General features: G+C 46.1%; 1 protein-coding gene across 3 annotated transcripts in view; it reads left to right on the top strand.

Moving 5' to 3' along the window:
* The window catches only part of LOC8025851 (5-oxoprolinase), a 240,122-nt gene that overhangs the window by 189,336 nt on the left and 37,570 nt on the right, over positions 1-13,216 (top strand). For all 3 annotated transcript variants that reach the window (XM_029972619.4, XM_042292107.1, XM_042292106.1), the window contains exon 26: positions 600-734. In XM_029972619.4, the coding sequence (XP_029828479.2) occupies positions 600-734 (135 nt within the window). The remainder of the gene's footprint in view (positions 1-599; positions 735-13,216) is intronic.

The raw sequence follows: 13,216 nt of genomic DNA, 5'->3' as shown, positions 1-13,216 counted from the left end.
TGTACATTCTTGTGGGAGTTTGGTTTTAATCGGCTTTCATTTTACCATATTTACTCGAGTAATAGCTGCACTATTTATGAATGTAGCCCTGGCACCTGCTTTCCCACATAACACATATACAGCCAATCATTGTGTTGCGCATAAATAACAGCGAATAACCAGGTCGAGAAAACGATTCTCTATACAAATGCAATCTTCACAGTTGGTATCTTCGCACGAAGACATTATCTCTGTCCTGTAAACAGCATGATTCATACTGTCGATCGAGGTGATTGGCAATCTGCGTGCTCCGTGGAAAAGCGAACTCTCAGGTTTTCTTCATAAACAGTGCAGCTATTACTCGAGTAAATACGGTATACACAAAAGTGTAAGGCATTTTTTATACTTTTCTTTTTGACGGGCATTTTGTGTGTGTTTGTAGTAGGGATAACTTGCATTATGCGAGTGTACCGCGGAGAGGAGCGTACGTTTTCACTTGTGACAATGTGCTCATAGACTCTGGGGCCACTGGCACCGGCCCTCGGCTGGGCCGTCATTGCAGTCGGACCCGAGATGCTCAGTTGAGTCTTTCTGGCCGTTCACGGGGTCTCCCGGTGCAGGGCTCTGCGGTGTTCGACTTCTCTGGCACGGGGCGGGAGGTGTACGGCAACTGCAACGCTCCCCGTGCCGTGACGCTGTCTGCCATCCTGTACTGCCTGCGCTGCATGGTGGGGCACGACATCCCCCTCAACCAGGTGAGGCTCGGGAACAACGACTGCGTGTGCTCGGGGGCCACACCAACGGCTCCAAACCCGACTTTGCGTTGCGCCCGTAGGTCAGACCATGCCGGAAGAACGGAGAGGTGTTGGAACGAAGCCGGGAGGGGGACCGAAATTTCACTCTGGGGTCGAGCACCTCTCGGCGAGAGTACCATCGGGTTGGAGCTCTGCGCGCGAGCACGCACCGCGCAGCCCGCGAAACATGCACGCAAACAAGGACAGTTTCTCGAACCATTGTGCACCATCTCGAGGTGTTTGTCAGAAATGGGAGCAAACCTTTGTGCACGCTTGCTCCGTGGTGAGGCGGCGCCGTTTAGATGCCTCTTTCTTCCAACGTGGCCCAGACTGTTGCAGAGTGCCGCGTGCGAGAACAAATTTCCGATTGGAAATGCTACTTATTAACTACTACCTTGGTAACTGTAGACTTTAAACTGAAGTTTTCACTAGGGGGTGTGCGAATGTTGAAATTTTCGAATATGAATTTAATATGAATATTGGAAAAAATAGCTTCAAAATTGAATATGTTTCAAATATCTGTACCACTAAGAAATGACAAACAATATATGCAAATACTTTTTATATTACAAGTTTAACCGAAAATTATAACAAATTCAAGTAAACAAAACTACCCAACCAAGCAGCATGTATTGCAATCCAATTAGTAACACAGCTATTATACTTTGACTAGTAATCACCTGTTTACTGTACATTAAAGCAGGCAAAAGGTGCAATTGATAAGTTTTACAAATTGACAAAATTAAGAGTACAAAATTGTATATGCCTAAATAGCATGTAAAAAGGCAACCTCTAGTGTTGTCACACAAGCAACTGGTAGTGAACCCTTTAAGAAAATAAATGAAATTGCCCTTGACTAGCCAGCAAGTTAGGTATCGGCTCCAAATGCAATTATTGCAAATTATCATCCAAGACAATGAATTGTTCCACATGTTTAGTACATAAACGCTCCCTTTTCGCCATGACAACTGCTCCTGCAGCAGAAAATACCCTTGCTCCTGCAGCAGAAATGATAAGGTCGCTAGAAAAATGACTCGCAATTCAGGCTTGGAAAAACAAAAACTGCTCTTTTGTCGTGAGTTAATACATACGTGTTTGCACAATTAGCGCACACTTTTTGTTCATCAAAATCGGTGCCCAAAACTGCATGCATATTACAATTGAAACCAAGATGGAAACTCAAAAGAATAACTCAATACTTGGTTTAAGGTGATTAGCCCCATAGCCATCGTGACTATTTGTTTACTTAAGGTTCCAGCAGGTAGTGACAGGCCCAGACGACATACCTATGGAACTCATAAAGACACTAGGAAAAAAGCAAATTGAAGTTACGGCATGTGATTAATCCAATAATTATGGGATGACATGTACCCAATGATTGGAAATTAAGTAAAATGAGACTAATATATAAAACCAGAGAAAACAAAGGCAACATTAAGTCATATCGCCCAATAGCGTCCGGGGTTCAATAACACATTGCGCAATTTCAAGAGGTAGTATTAGCGACACGCTCATAGGTGGCGCCAGCTGACAGCTGGATTTCTGGCATTTTTATGGGCCACAAACTTAGTTAAATTTTACCGCAATGAGAATCTCTGGCAAAAAGATCTTATAAGAGATATATTCAAAAAGTCTTGGTCAATATTGTGGCGCCTGATTTTGTATTTAGGCCCTGGTTTATTTTTAAATGTCCATGAAGAACAGAACGAAAAAAGGGCCTTTAGAAGCAAGTTTAAGTTCCCGTAAAACAATTTTAACTAGGGGTGTGCAAATACCGAATAGCAGTTTTCGAATCGAATACCTAATCGAATCAAGAAAAAAAAAGCCGAATATTAAATCGAATATTGAATAATTATTTTATTTGTAGGAATTTTTCAAAGTGTGCTCTGAATGAGATTATTATATGTGCAGAGTATCCGCCTATTGCAGAATATGCGTCTTGTACGGAACAGAAGCTAAAATGTAAAAGAATTCTGGTGAGAGAAAAAAAATAAAAATAAAAGCAGTTGCTGTTGGATGTCGGGCACTAAATATCTAATTTTATGGCACAAATATAATCTATCTAACCTAAACGTCGCAAAAAAAAAAAAAAAAAGTTACAGCCACGCATGCCTTTTTTTTATTCTTAAAAGCACCACCTAACACCGTGCCTTTTTTCTTTTTTATAAATATTTGTACATCTCAAAAAAGGGGCATTTTGCGATATTTGGTTTTCATTTTAAGGAAGAAAAAGGGCACCCGGGATTTTATTTCACATAAATAAACAGATAGGTGTTCAATCTGAGTAAACAGGCTTAAACAATATAATCCGAAGTATAAAAAAAACAAAAAAAAACGTGGTTAGGTCCACGCGCAAGACACCGTCCAACTGCCACTATGCATCCATTTTTCCGTATATTTGTCCTGTTTTAGACAGCCTTGATTTAGAAGAGGGAGCAAGCGAAACTGAAACCACGGAGAGGGCTCCAGTGCAGATTGGTCCTAAGTGCGCATGTGTTGTGTTGTCGCAGGGAAAAAGGCGAGCAAACAGAAGGGCGACGACGCCTGCCGTCCCTGCCCTGCCTGCCCAATCCCGATCGACGCTTTCGTCTTTTCGTCACCTCGCAGTTCGTAATTCAAACGCGGCTATCGAACGGTTGGAAACCCTCTCAAATCTAGGCACACTATTTTTCCGTTCCGTTTCGTCAACCGGCGGAAACTTCGAGCGACTTCCGGTCAGCTATTTGAGCGCCATCTCTTATCCTTTGGTATTCTATTAAAGGGCAACTCCACTCAAAAAGTCGACCCTATCGAAATGACTGATATCGCTTTAGGAGGTCAAAATACGGTCATACCCAAAATATTACGTCAAACCGACGCCGCGTTATCGATTAAAACCAATATTAAAAATGTTCTCCCGGCTCGGTTAGCGGCCCGAAAGCGGGTGAGCAACGCTGGCACCGGGTGAGCTAGTGAAGCAACACTGGGCAATGACGTAGTTCTAGTCCTACGCTCTCGTACGGACGCCGCGAGCGCTTCGTTTCCCGTGGCATTCTGCGATTCTGCTGACGGCACGAGGTGTTTACCACATTATTTTGTGTTTCCCTATTTTTATTAGCCTCCAGGCAGTTCCTTTAACTCCAGCATTGCTTCCGCGACAGCGCGGAAGAGAGCGAAGCGGTGCCGCTCGCTCACGCGCGCGTCGTGGAGCCGGAGAGACTTGCCGTACTCGCGTTGGGCAATGTCGAGCAGGATTTGTAGTGGCCTGGGTTGCACCGAAAACCCGGTGCGCAACCCGGAGCTGCGGTTCCACCAGTTCCCAAGAGACCGTAAGAGGCACAAGGTGTGGGTCGGTGCCGTTCGCCGGATAGACTTCGGAAGACCGTTGACTCTGAGCTCCAACGCGAAGCTCTGCTCACAGCAAGCTCTGCTCCCAGCACTTTACGTCAGACACCTACACACGGGATCTGCGGCTGCTGACTGTTGCGGGTTTCTCCACGAAACATGCGTCTTTGAAGAACGATGCGGTGCCATCGCTGTTCGCGTACCGTCCGCCGGCTGCTCCAGCACGATCGGCCGGACGCAGCAGGTCGCGGCTGATCTAACTAGCGTGCACATAAAGGCACCTTAGCTTAGCAACTTAGACCACTTGTGGATAGATCTGTCCGTCTATCTCCCGTTATTTCGTTTTCTCTCGGTCCGCGAGCAAAAAACAAATACAGTCACGCTGCGCCGGCACCGACCGCGTCATATTTATAGCAGTCGGATTCGCTTTTCGGCCGGAAAATTTATAAATACACACTAAAACTTACTACATTTGGTGCATATTAACAAAGTGAAGCGGTAAAAAAAGAAAATGTGCATCTAACCTTCTGTTTTGAAACTCCACGTGCTATTGAGCCGACCTTGTCGGCGCGTCGGCTGAGAAGCGCGGGACCAGAACTAGGTCATGCCGACGACACGCCACTAGTATCACTGTTGCCAAGCTGCTTCAACCGGTAGTTTCGGTTTCGCCGTGCCTCCGGAACGATACTTGGATTCGCGATATCTACAAAACTATACACACTACCGAAAAACAAATTATATCTCGTGATTCAGGGCCGCCGGCTTCGACTAAACAGATCATAACCCAAAAATTGTAAAAATGGAGTGGAGTTGCCCTTTAAGTTGTTCCGGTTTACGCCTGAAAGTTTATTTAATAGGATGAGGTACATATTATTGTTGCTGCTTACAGATTTCAAAAATTATCCTGGTAAGGTGAAACAAATATTTTGGTTAGCTAAAGTTTCGCCCTCATACTTTGCTCTCATTGGCCGGTTGCTTTTTGTATTTTGACCGTTGAGACCAGTTCCGCGTCGGCTGCCGCGGTCGCGGCTGCGTCGGCTGCTCGACGGCGCCTGTACTGGCGGTGCGGTGGTGGTTTTCATTTGCGGCAGCGGGCAGTGGCGTTGACCTATTGGTTATCGGTCTATTTCTTCTACCAGTACACGGAGGAAACGGAACGTTGTCTATTGCTCGACTCAGTGGTGCTCTAATTCCAGTGGCAACAGCTCTGCCAAGTTCTTTGGGCTCCCGAGTGACCAAAGGTAAAATCGGGCTGCTATACTTTCGGTTATACAATTTCGGATTGCCGAAAACTTGCTGGTGCATGTTTCTTTATGGTAGAGTTATTGTAGAAGGTCACAAGGGACAGCGCATTTATCTTAAGATGAGCGGTGTGGGCGGCATCGGTGTTAAAGCACCGCAGCTCGGTAGCGCATGCGTAGAGCAGCTCACGCTGCAGAAGGAACCTGCGAGAGACCGTGGCGATCGAATCACTGTTGCTAACTACTGCAGAGTTAAATGTGTGATTGCAGGTCTGTGAATACTTGAATGTAGTGGTAGTTTCGTGTAGATTTTGTAACTTTGTTGTGCCGTGCCGTGAACGTCTTTTTCAGTATAAAGTGCGTGCCTAATAAAAAGAGAACTTGCAAAAGAAGTTTGGACTAGTGCTCAGACTGGCGATGTGCGTCCATTTAAGCCGCGAACAGCAGCGGCTGGGCATTCTTTGCATTCATTGATTGACGATTTAATGAGGAGTGGCTGTCACTGAACATGCACTGTTGCCAAGCCGATCGCAATCGAGCGACGCAAAGTGCAATCGTTTCGGAAGCGTCTGACATTCGCAAAAAAAGGTAAACACACTTTTTTCTTTTTTTTTTCTAAAAAAGATTACACAGTTTTGTAGACGAACGAGACGGTGGCAATGGGAGCAGTTCCCTCTTCTTTCAACATCAGCAACAATAGGATGCAAATTCGTTTGGAGGCTGCTCCGAACTCCGAATGAACTTGCGTCCTTTTGTCGCCGAGGGTGAGAGAGGGAGAGGAGGGACAACACTTCTCACACCCTCCCCCATAACCAAGCGATTGCCATGACGACGGCACACGTATTGTTTTGTCTATTTTTCATTGCTTTTGGAGAAACCCAATGCCCGTTAGGGGAGATTTGGCGCTGCCGTCTGCAATTGGAGTCCCAATGGGAGGGATAGGAACATTCCACCGGTTGGTTTCGTTCCGAATCAGAATTTGCGGCTTGCGGTTCCAAAAGAACGACGACGACAACTCGGCTGGTTTCATCGGCGTGGTTAACGAGGTTTTCTTTCTGTGATCGTGCAGTCGCCGATTTCTGTGAGTGCGGCAGGTGTGTTCTACATCGGCGCTTCTATTTAAAACGAGGGGCTTTACTCGTGAAAAGAATTAGGCATGGCGCGGGATTCCGGCCTCCCATCAATTCCTCTCTGGAAGCGGCGCAAACGGGATGTTTCGGTTGTGATTCAAGGGTAGATTGTGTCACGATCGTGAGTATATCTGCGTGCTATAAAGTTTGTGGCGTTCGTTACTTTTTTCTAACCTGTGCTTCAGATTTTTGTAGAATGGTAGGACCAAGAGCTGTTTTTCGCATGGTCTGTCTAACATCATGGCGCTTACATCGGGAGAAAAAACTGCTTTTTTGTCAGCTCTGCGCCGACCGCGCGTCTTTGGCCGAATATATTGAATATTCGAGTGACCGAATACTAGGAATTCAATTCGCGAATCGAATTATTTGGGAACTTTCTATTCGATTTCGAATTCGTATATTCCAGTATTCGCACACCCCTAATTTAACATTTAGATTGGGAAATGTAGCACCACAATATTACTCAGTTTTTTTTATCAACTTCCTAATAAAACCATTCCTAATTCAATCCGTTCAGTGGTTGCTGAAAAAAAATATCAGAAAGTTGCCATTGGAATTGCATAGGGCTTGAGAGCTGCGATATCCTCTTAACATGGAGAGTCGAAGAAACCCGCAAAGCTCGACTCGGAACGTGAATATTAATAGCAGATGTGAGTCTGGGCAATCAATTAATCCATGAATACATTTGTACAGGAAAACAAGATCACGCTCACACCGTCTTGAACTCAAAGTAGGGCATTTGCATTGTTCCAACAGTCTCGCATAAGAATAATAAACAGTACGACCAATGTAACGATCGTAAACAATTAGAAAAAAACGCTTTTGAACATTTTCAATCATCTCTTGGCTCGTAGAACTAACACAATTCCAGACTACAGAGGAAAACTCCAACTTGGTCCGGATTAACGAGAAATATAACCGTAGAAGACAGGTACAGTAAAACCTCGTTAATTCGGATCTCATGGGACCGGCAAAAATGTCTGAATTATCCGAAAATCGAAATATCGAAAGGACAAAGAAAACTGTGTAAAAACGTTTCTCTGTGACAGGCCTTTAATATAAGAAGAAGTTTGTTATTGCCGCCTGCTTTCTGTTTGACATTTCGGCGGAGACGACAACTTTCCTTAGCTCGGTCAGGTGCTCCACCGCACTTCAGAGCTACGCACCCTGTGCGCTGACGATTTACCACAGCAAGGCCTCTTCTAGTTTCGGGTGCACCACCTACCACCGCCGCTTTCTTTTCGTGTTGAACTTCTTGCTCTCGAAAGCCCGTAGGATCTCAGCCTTTAATTTTCACGTACGGGGCCCAAGTGCTTCTCTTGACGTCGTAAGTTTCCATCACTTGTTGTCGAGAGACGCCGACCTTCAAGGCCCTCAGTATTTCCACTTTCGTCGCTAAATTCTTGGCCTGGTACAGCTGCAACGGAAAATGAGTAGCACAACTGACCGATGATCGGAGCGGCAAAATAGCGACACCCGGCACTATTTTTCCCGAGCGCGCTGATAGCGAGAGTACCAGTCACGTTGCATGTTTCAACGGGGGGGTAGGTAGCTGATGGGCTGCTTTCTGACGGCCACCCCGCGTTGAGGCATGAAACGTGACTGTCACTCTTGCTATCGGCGCGCTCGGGAACAATAGCACTGCATGTCACAGTTTTGCCGCTCCGGTCGTCGGTCACTTGTGTGACTCTTTTTCCGTTGCAGCTATGCTTCTGAGAGTAGCAGGAGAGTAGCATGCCAATGCATGGCGATCCAGAACAAAACTGGTGCGAAACGAAACACGGAGAACCGGAAGAGCGAAGAACCATGGGAAAACCGGAAAAACCACGTGTGCACCTCGGATGGATGGCGGTCATACCCTTTGAAACGGACGGTACCTAGCGCCACCTGCCGAATTCGTCCGAATTATGCATAGCGCGCCGCATTCCCTCCGAATTAATGAGCGTTTGGTGCCATTGACTAATACACACGTTTGATGGGACCGGATTCGCAGTTCATATTATCCGAATTAGTGGGGGTTGAATTAACGAGGTTTTACTGTAATAGATATTAAGTTGTCAAAGGTTTATGGAAAGGAGTGATGATGCCAGGACTGTCATTTGGCAATGCAGTACTGTGCATGAAATCAAGAGGTTCAGTCAGGATTAGAAATTCGACAAAGAAGCGTAGGCAAATTAGCACTGGGAGAACATGGAAAGACACCAAATGAGGGAGTACAGGGGGACATGGGCTGGTCGTCTTTTGAGAGCCGGGAGGCAATTAGTAAGCTGAAACTTGAACAAATGTTGACCGAAATGGATGATACAATATTTACTCGCATAATAAATGCACTGGCATAATAAACGCACCCCCCACAACGGGCATCAATATTTGGACTTTTTTTTCCCCTCCCGTAATCAACGCACCTCCAATTTTCGAATCCGCAAGTCTCAAATTGCGTCCAATTTAGCAAGCCACCAAGCCAGTTTTCTTTTGCCGCCAAGTGGTCAGGCCAAGCCAAGTTAAGCCGAGCGAGGCTGCTCACGTAATGGCCGCAAGTGCGTAGTTGCGGCAGTTACGGAAGTGATCAACCGTGAAACCGAGTGTCACGCACACTTGACAAAGCTTGGGTCGAAGAATTGCCGAGCCCCGGACGTTCTTCGCCTATTGGATGCATTGATGTCAACAAACAAGCCGTCGTCTGTGGTCTGCTTTGGGTCAGTGAAATCGTGAAAGTGGCTAGGCATAATATCACATACTCCGGGTAAATGCGTTTATAAATATGTTTCAAAGCAAAGCAAAACATTCCACAACCGAACGGCACAGTGAGGTGCACGCTGCGCTGTAGGCTGAGAGAGTCTGGTAGCCTCTTCATGAACGAAACTTGATCCGTGCGAGCAGGCTTCGGGGGTCAGCAGTTGGAGTTCGTACGAGTTCTTGTCTTTGTCAACAAAACTTGATTCATGCGAGCAGGCTTCAGCGGTCGAGGGTTGGACTTCGCAAGAGTTCTTATACGCGTAGTCGCAGATTATACCTGAGTGTGCCCGCAGGATACTAGCAATGTATATCGCCTAAGAACGGTCGTGTTGCTTTTCGTGCTGAGTGAGCTTCGTAGGGCACTTTTCCTTCAGCAAGAGGCACCCCGAAAGCGCCCTAAAAAGGTTTGCAATTTATAAAGCATGGTTATTGTGGCGCGCCCCCGACCAGCCATGGGTGCGCCTCCATCACTGGAGACGTGCCACAGTACCGTGCCGTGTCATATTGGCACCTAATATGACATTGGCACGAAGTGTGTAAATGCAAAAATTTTACCCCAAGTAATGAACACCCCCCTTCCCTCCCCCCCCCAAATATGTGCCAATTTTTTGGGGAAAAAAAAATGTGCTCATTACGCGAGTAAATATGGTACGCGGTGGGCATGAAAGGTATTCAAGTATTACAGTCGAACCTCGATATAACGAACTTCAATGTAACGAAATCCTCGATTTAACGAAGTATTTTATTTTTCATAATTTTTTGCCCATAGACCCCATGTATTTTTAGTCTCTATATAACGAAGTCCATTTTGCTGCTATTTCAATATAACGAAGCGCCATTGCCATAGAAGGCAATAAATAAATAGACTCTAAAAAACAACTTCGCAAAAAAAATTGTGGTTAAAAAAAAAATTATGAGAAAACGCGAGCGCTTTGATAGGTTACTTCACGGGGACAGGCCTTCCAACGTTCCTAGGCTGCCCGAGGATGCGGCGCCGGTAGTGCCAGCGAGGCATGCGGCAAAGCGCATTCCGCGGGGCTGACCAGAAAATGCCGAGCAAAAGGTTTACACGGCATAACAGCATCACCACTGACATTCACTGATCATCATAGTTCACTGTACCGCGGGAGCCAACTTCAGCGAGGGAGCGACGTGATGGCGCGACCCAGGCGCGACCGCACAGGCAGTGCCATCTAGGAGAAGACCGAGAAGACCGATTATCGTCTTGCGACCGTGATGTAAAGCAAAGGCGCAAGCACACTGTGGGCGCAAGGGGGCAAGTAAACTGTGCGGGCAAGAGTGCTGTGTAGGTTGGAAACATTGGCACCGCCTAAACTAAACAGCTTTATTTTTCAACCGGGCGGTTCACTCACGTGCTTGCTGGCATAAGGAAACGTAAAGTTCTTTCTTTGGATGAGAAAGCAAACGTTTTGGACGCCATCCTGAGGAAAGTGCTGAGATCACGAGCACTCGGGAAGTGCTCGACGCAATGGACGTACTGAGGAGGTACACGGCGTCGCATAGGCAGCAAGATGCCGTGCAAGCACTCTGGGCGCTCGAACGCCGTATGACGCCGCTGCTACTGTCGGACAAGGCGCAAGCAAAACTCGCGGACTACTTTGCCCCAAAATAAATGTCATTTTCGGTGAGTATTCATACCCGTAAAATGTTTCGGAATTTTTTTTTTTTTTTTTTTTGCATGCTAAAGCCAAATTTCGATTTAGCGAAATTTCAATGTAACGAAGTAAATTGCGAATTTTACCGACTTCGTTACATCGAGGTTTAACTGTATACGTGAAAAGTTTAAACACAAAATGGACGAACCAAACTTGAAAGCTTCCATTTAAATACCTGCACACTGGTGATGGGCCTGATCAGACTACTTCAGTGGAAAAGGGGGTAAAAGAGGCGAAAAGGAAAATGTGGGAGGGAAAAATGCAGGAAAAATGAAAGCCGTTTACAACTCCCTGTAATGCTGAATTAGAGCGCAGCTCTTGAGGAGGGGGGGAAGGCGCGGAGGGGGGGGGGGGTCACGTGGCCTAGGGGGTCATGTAACCTGGGGGGTCACGTAACCACCTGGGGGTCACGTGACCTTGCGGTTACGCCGACGCCGCTCAAGCCGGAAATGGGCGCCTAAGAGCTGCGCTCTAAAAAATCAGCTCTAACAGTGTACAGGTCACGAAAGCAGGACATAAGAAAGGAAAATGTGTTTGTCAATTCACTGGGAGGTTCTTTGCTGTTCGAGGCAAGAACGAGAGTTTTGAGGGTTAGGACGTATAGGGCTAAATTTCAGGAGACGGACACATTATCTACTGCCTGCCATAATGATAAAAGAGTAGTAAGTTGGGCGAGTTGGTAAACGTTGAACATGGTTAAAATCGCGCACAAAGAGACGAGGACAAACGAGGAAGGAACACAGAACACAGACAGGCGCGCACTCACAACTCTAGTATATTAAGTGAAGAAGAGAAAGAAGAAGCACTATTTTTTACAGGGGACAACGTCACCAGGGGGAAACAGATCATCCGCAGTCAAATGATCGCAAGAAGGCAACTTCTTTTTCGCTCAAAGCTACCGACGGCTGGCTAACGCAGCGATCGGTCAGGCTCAAGATGGTGAACGCCTCGAGCACATTGCGCGTTCATTTTTCTTTAAAGCGGCCAATGATTGATGTTTTTTCTAAAGATGGTGTGCACATACATGTTTTACAGTGCACCGAAAGATGACCTCCTACATTGGATGTTAAAGAAAGTTTATGCTCGTAGCCGGTCATTCAGACGCCGCCCCGTCTGTCCAACATAGCATCTTCCACATGAAAGAGGAATGCTATATACAACGCCCGATGAACAGGGAACAAATGGCCGCACATGTTTTTTGTGGCACGTATTTTTTGATAATTTTTCCGCCTTTTCACGAACCTTAGAACAAATTTGTCGCATTTTCTTAGGGGCTGATAGTACTACGAGCACACCATACCTGCTGGCCACTTGTTTTAGGTTATGCGATATTTTGTGTGGGTATGGCATAACCACCACCCGGTTTTTTTCAACGGGCCGCCTAGTTTTTTCACCCCCTTTTACATTCTTTACCAGCGTTCCTATCACTTCGATTAAGACCTGATTCGGGAACCCTGAAGATTTTAGTCTATCGATCTGGCCCAAGAAACTCCGATGAATGGCATGGAAACATGACTTTTTTTAGGGCTGAGGTGAGGCAAGAGATGGCAATGCCTCACTTCACCACCTTGGAGTGCGAGGATGTGTAGTGAACAATACCTTTTTTGGAACGTGGTGAGAATGCCCAGCACAAGTGATCGGCGTGCAATGAGAGGAAAAGGTCTAAGAATTGCAACGCCCCTTCGTTAGGCTTCTCAAAAGTAAAGGTGAGCCCAAAACCGCACGTATGAAAAATGTCCATAATCGTAGTAACTAAATCTTGATCCGCAGTCTTTTTGAACAGTAAAAGAAAATCATCTACATATCTGAACACATTGGTGACATTCAAGGACTTAATAGCTAAAGCAATGGCACGGTCGATTCTCGCAAGAAAAATATCACTTAAGACTGGCGCGACACAAGACCCAATACACACCCCCGATTTTTGTAAAAATACCCCGTTTTGCCATCCGACGAATGTGGAATTTAAATAAAACTGCAGTAGTTCAAGAAAACTGTCTGTAGTCACTCCACTTGAGTTCCGGAAAGCGATCTGGGCGATTCACCAACCTTGGAGATATTGAGGTTCCCCCGAAACTTCAAAAAACCCTTGGTCTTGGCCCCAAGTTTAGCATTCAACCGAACCTACGTCCTCCAGAGCTGCTAACCTTGGCAAGAAAAGTGGCGTACAGGACCAATGAAGAAATTAGACCACGTTGTGTCTCCGAATGTGTTGACACTCTTACCGCCTCGAGACGGGTCCAGTCCCCGGATCCTAGACCGCTGGTTAATTTTTTGGTGGACAATCAACAACGTGTTTTGGAATCCGATAAAGAAGGCTTTTTTGTATTAATGCC

The sequence above is a fragment of the Ixodes scapularis genome, unplaced genomic scaffold, assembly GCF_016920785.2.
Source record: "Ixodes scapularis isolate PalLabHiFi unplaced genomic scaffold, ASM1692078v2 PGA_scaffold2__306_contigs__length_199485367, whole genome shotgun sequence".
Classification (NCBI taxonomy): Eukaryota; Metazoa; Arthropoda; class Arachnida; order Ixodida; family Ixodidae; genus Ixodes; species Ixodes scapularis.
Note: the sequence above shows the minus strand (reverse complement) of the source record. Positions and strands in the feature narration are given on the sequence as shown.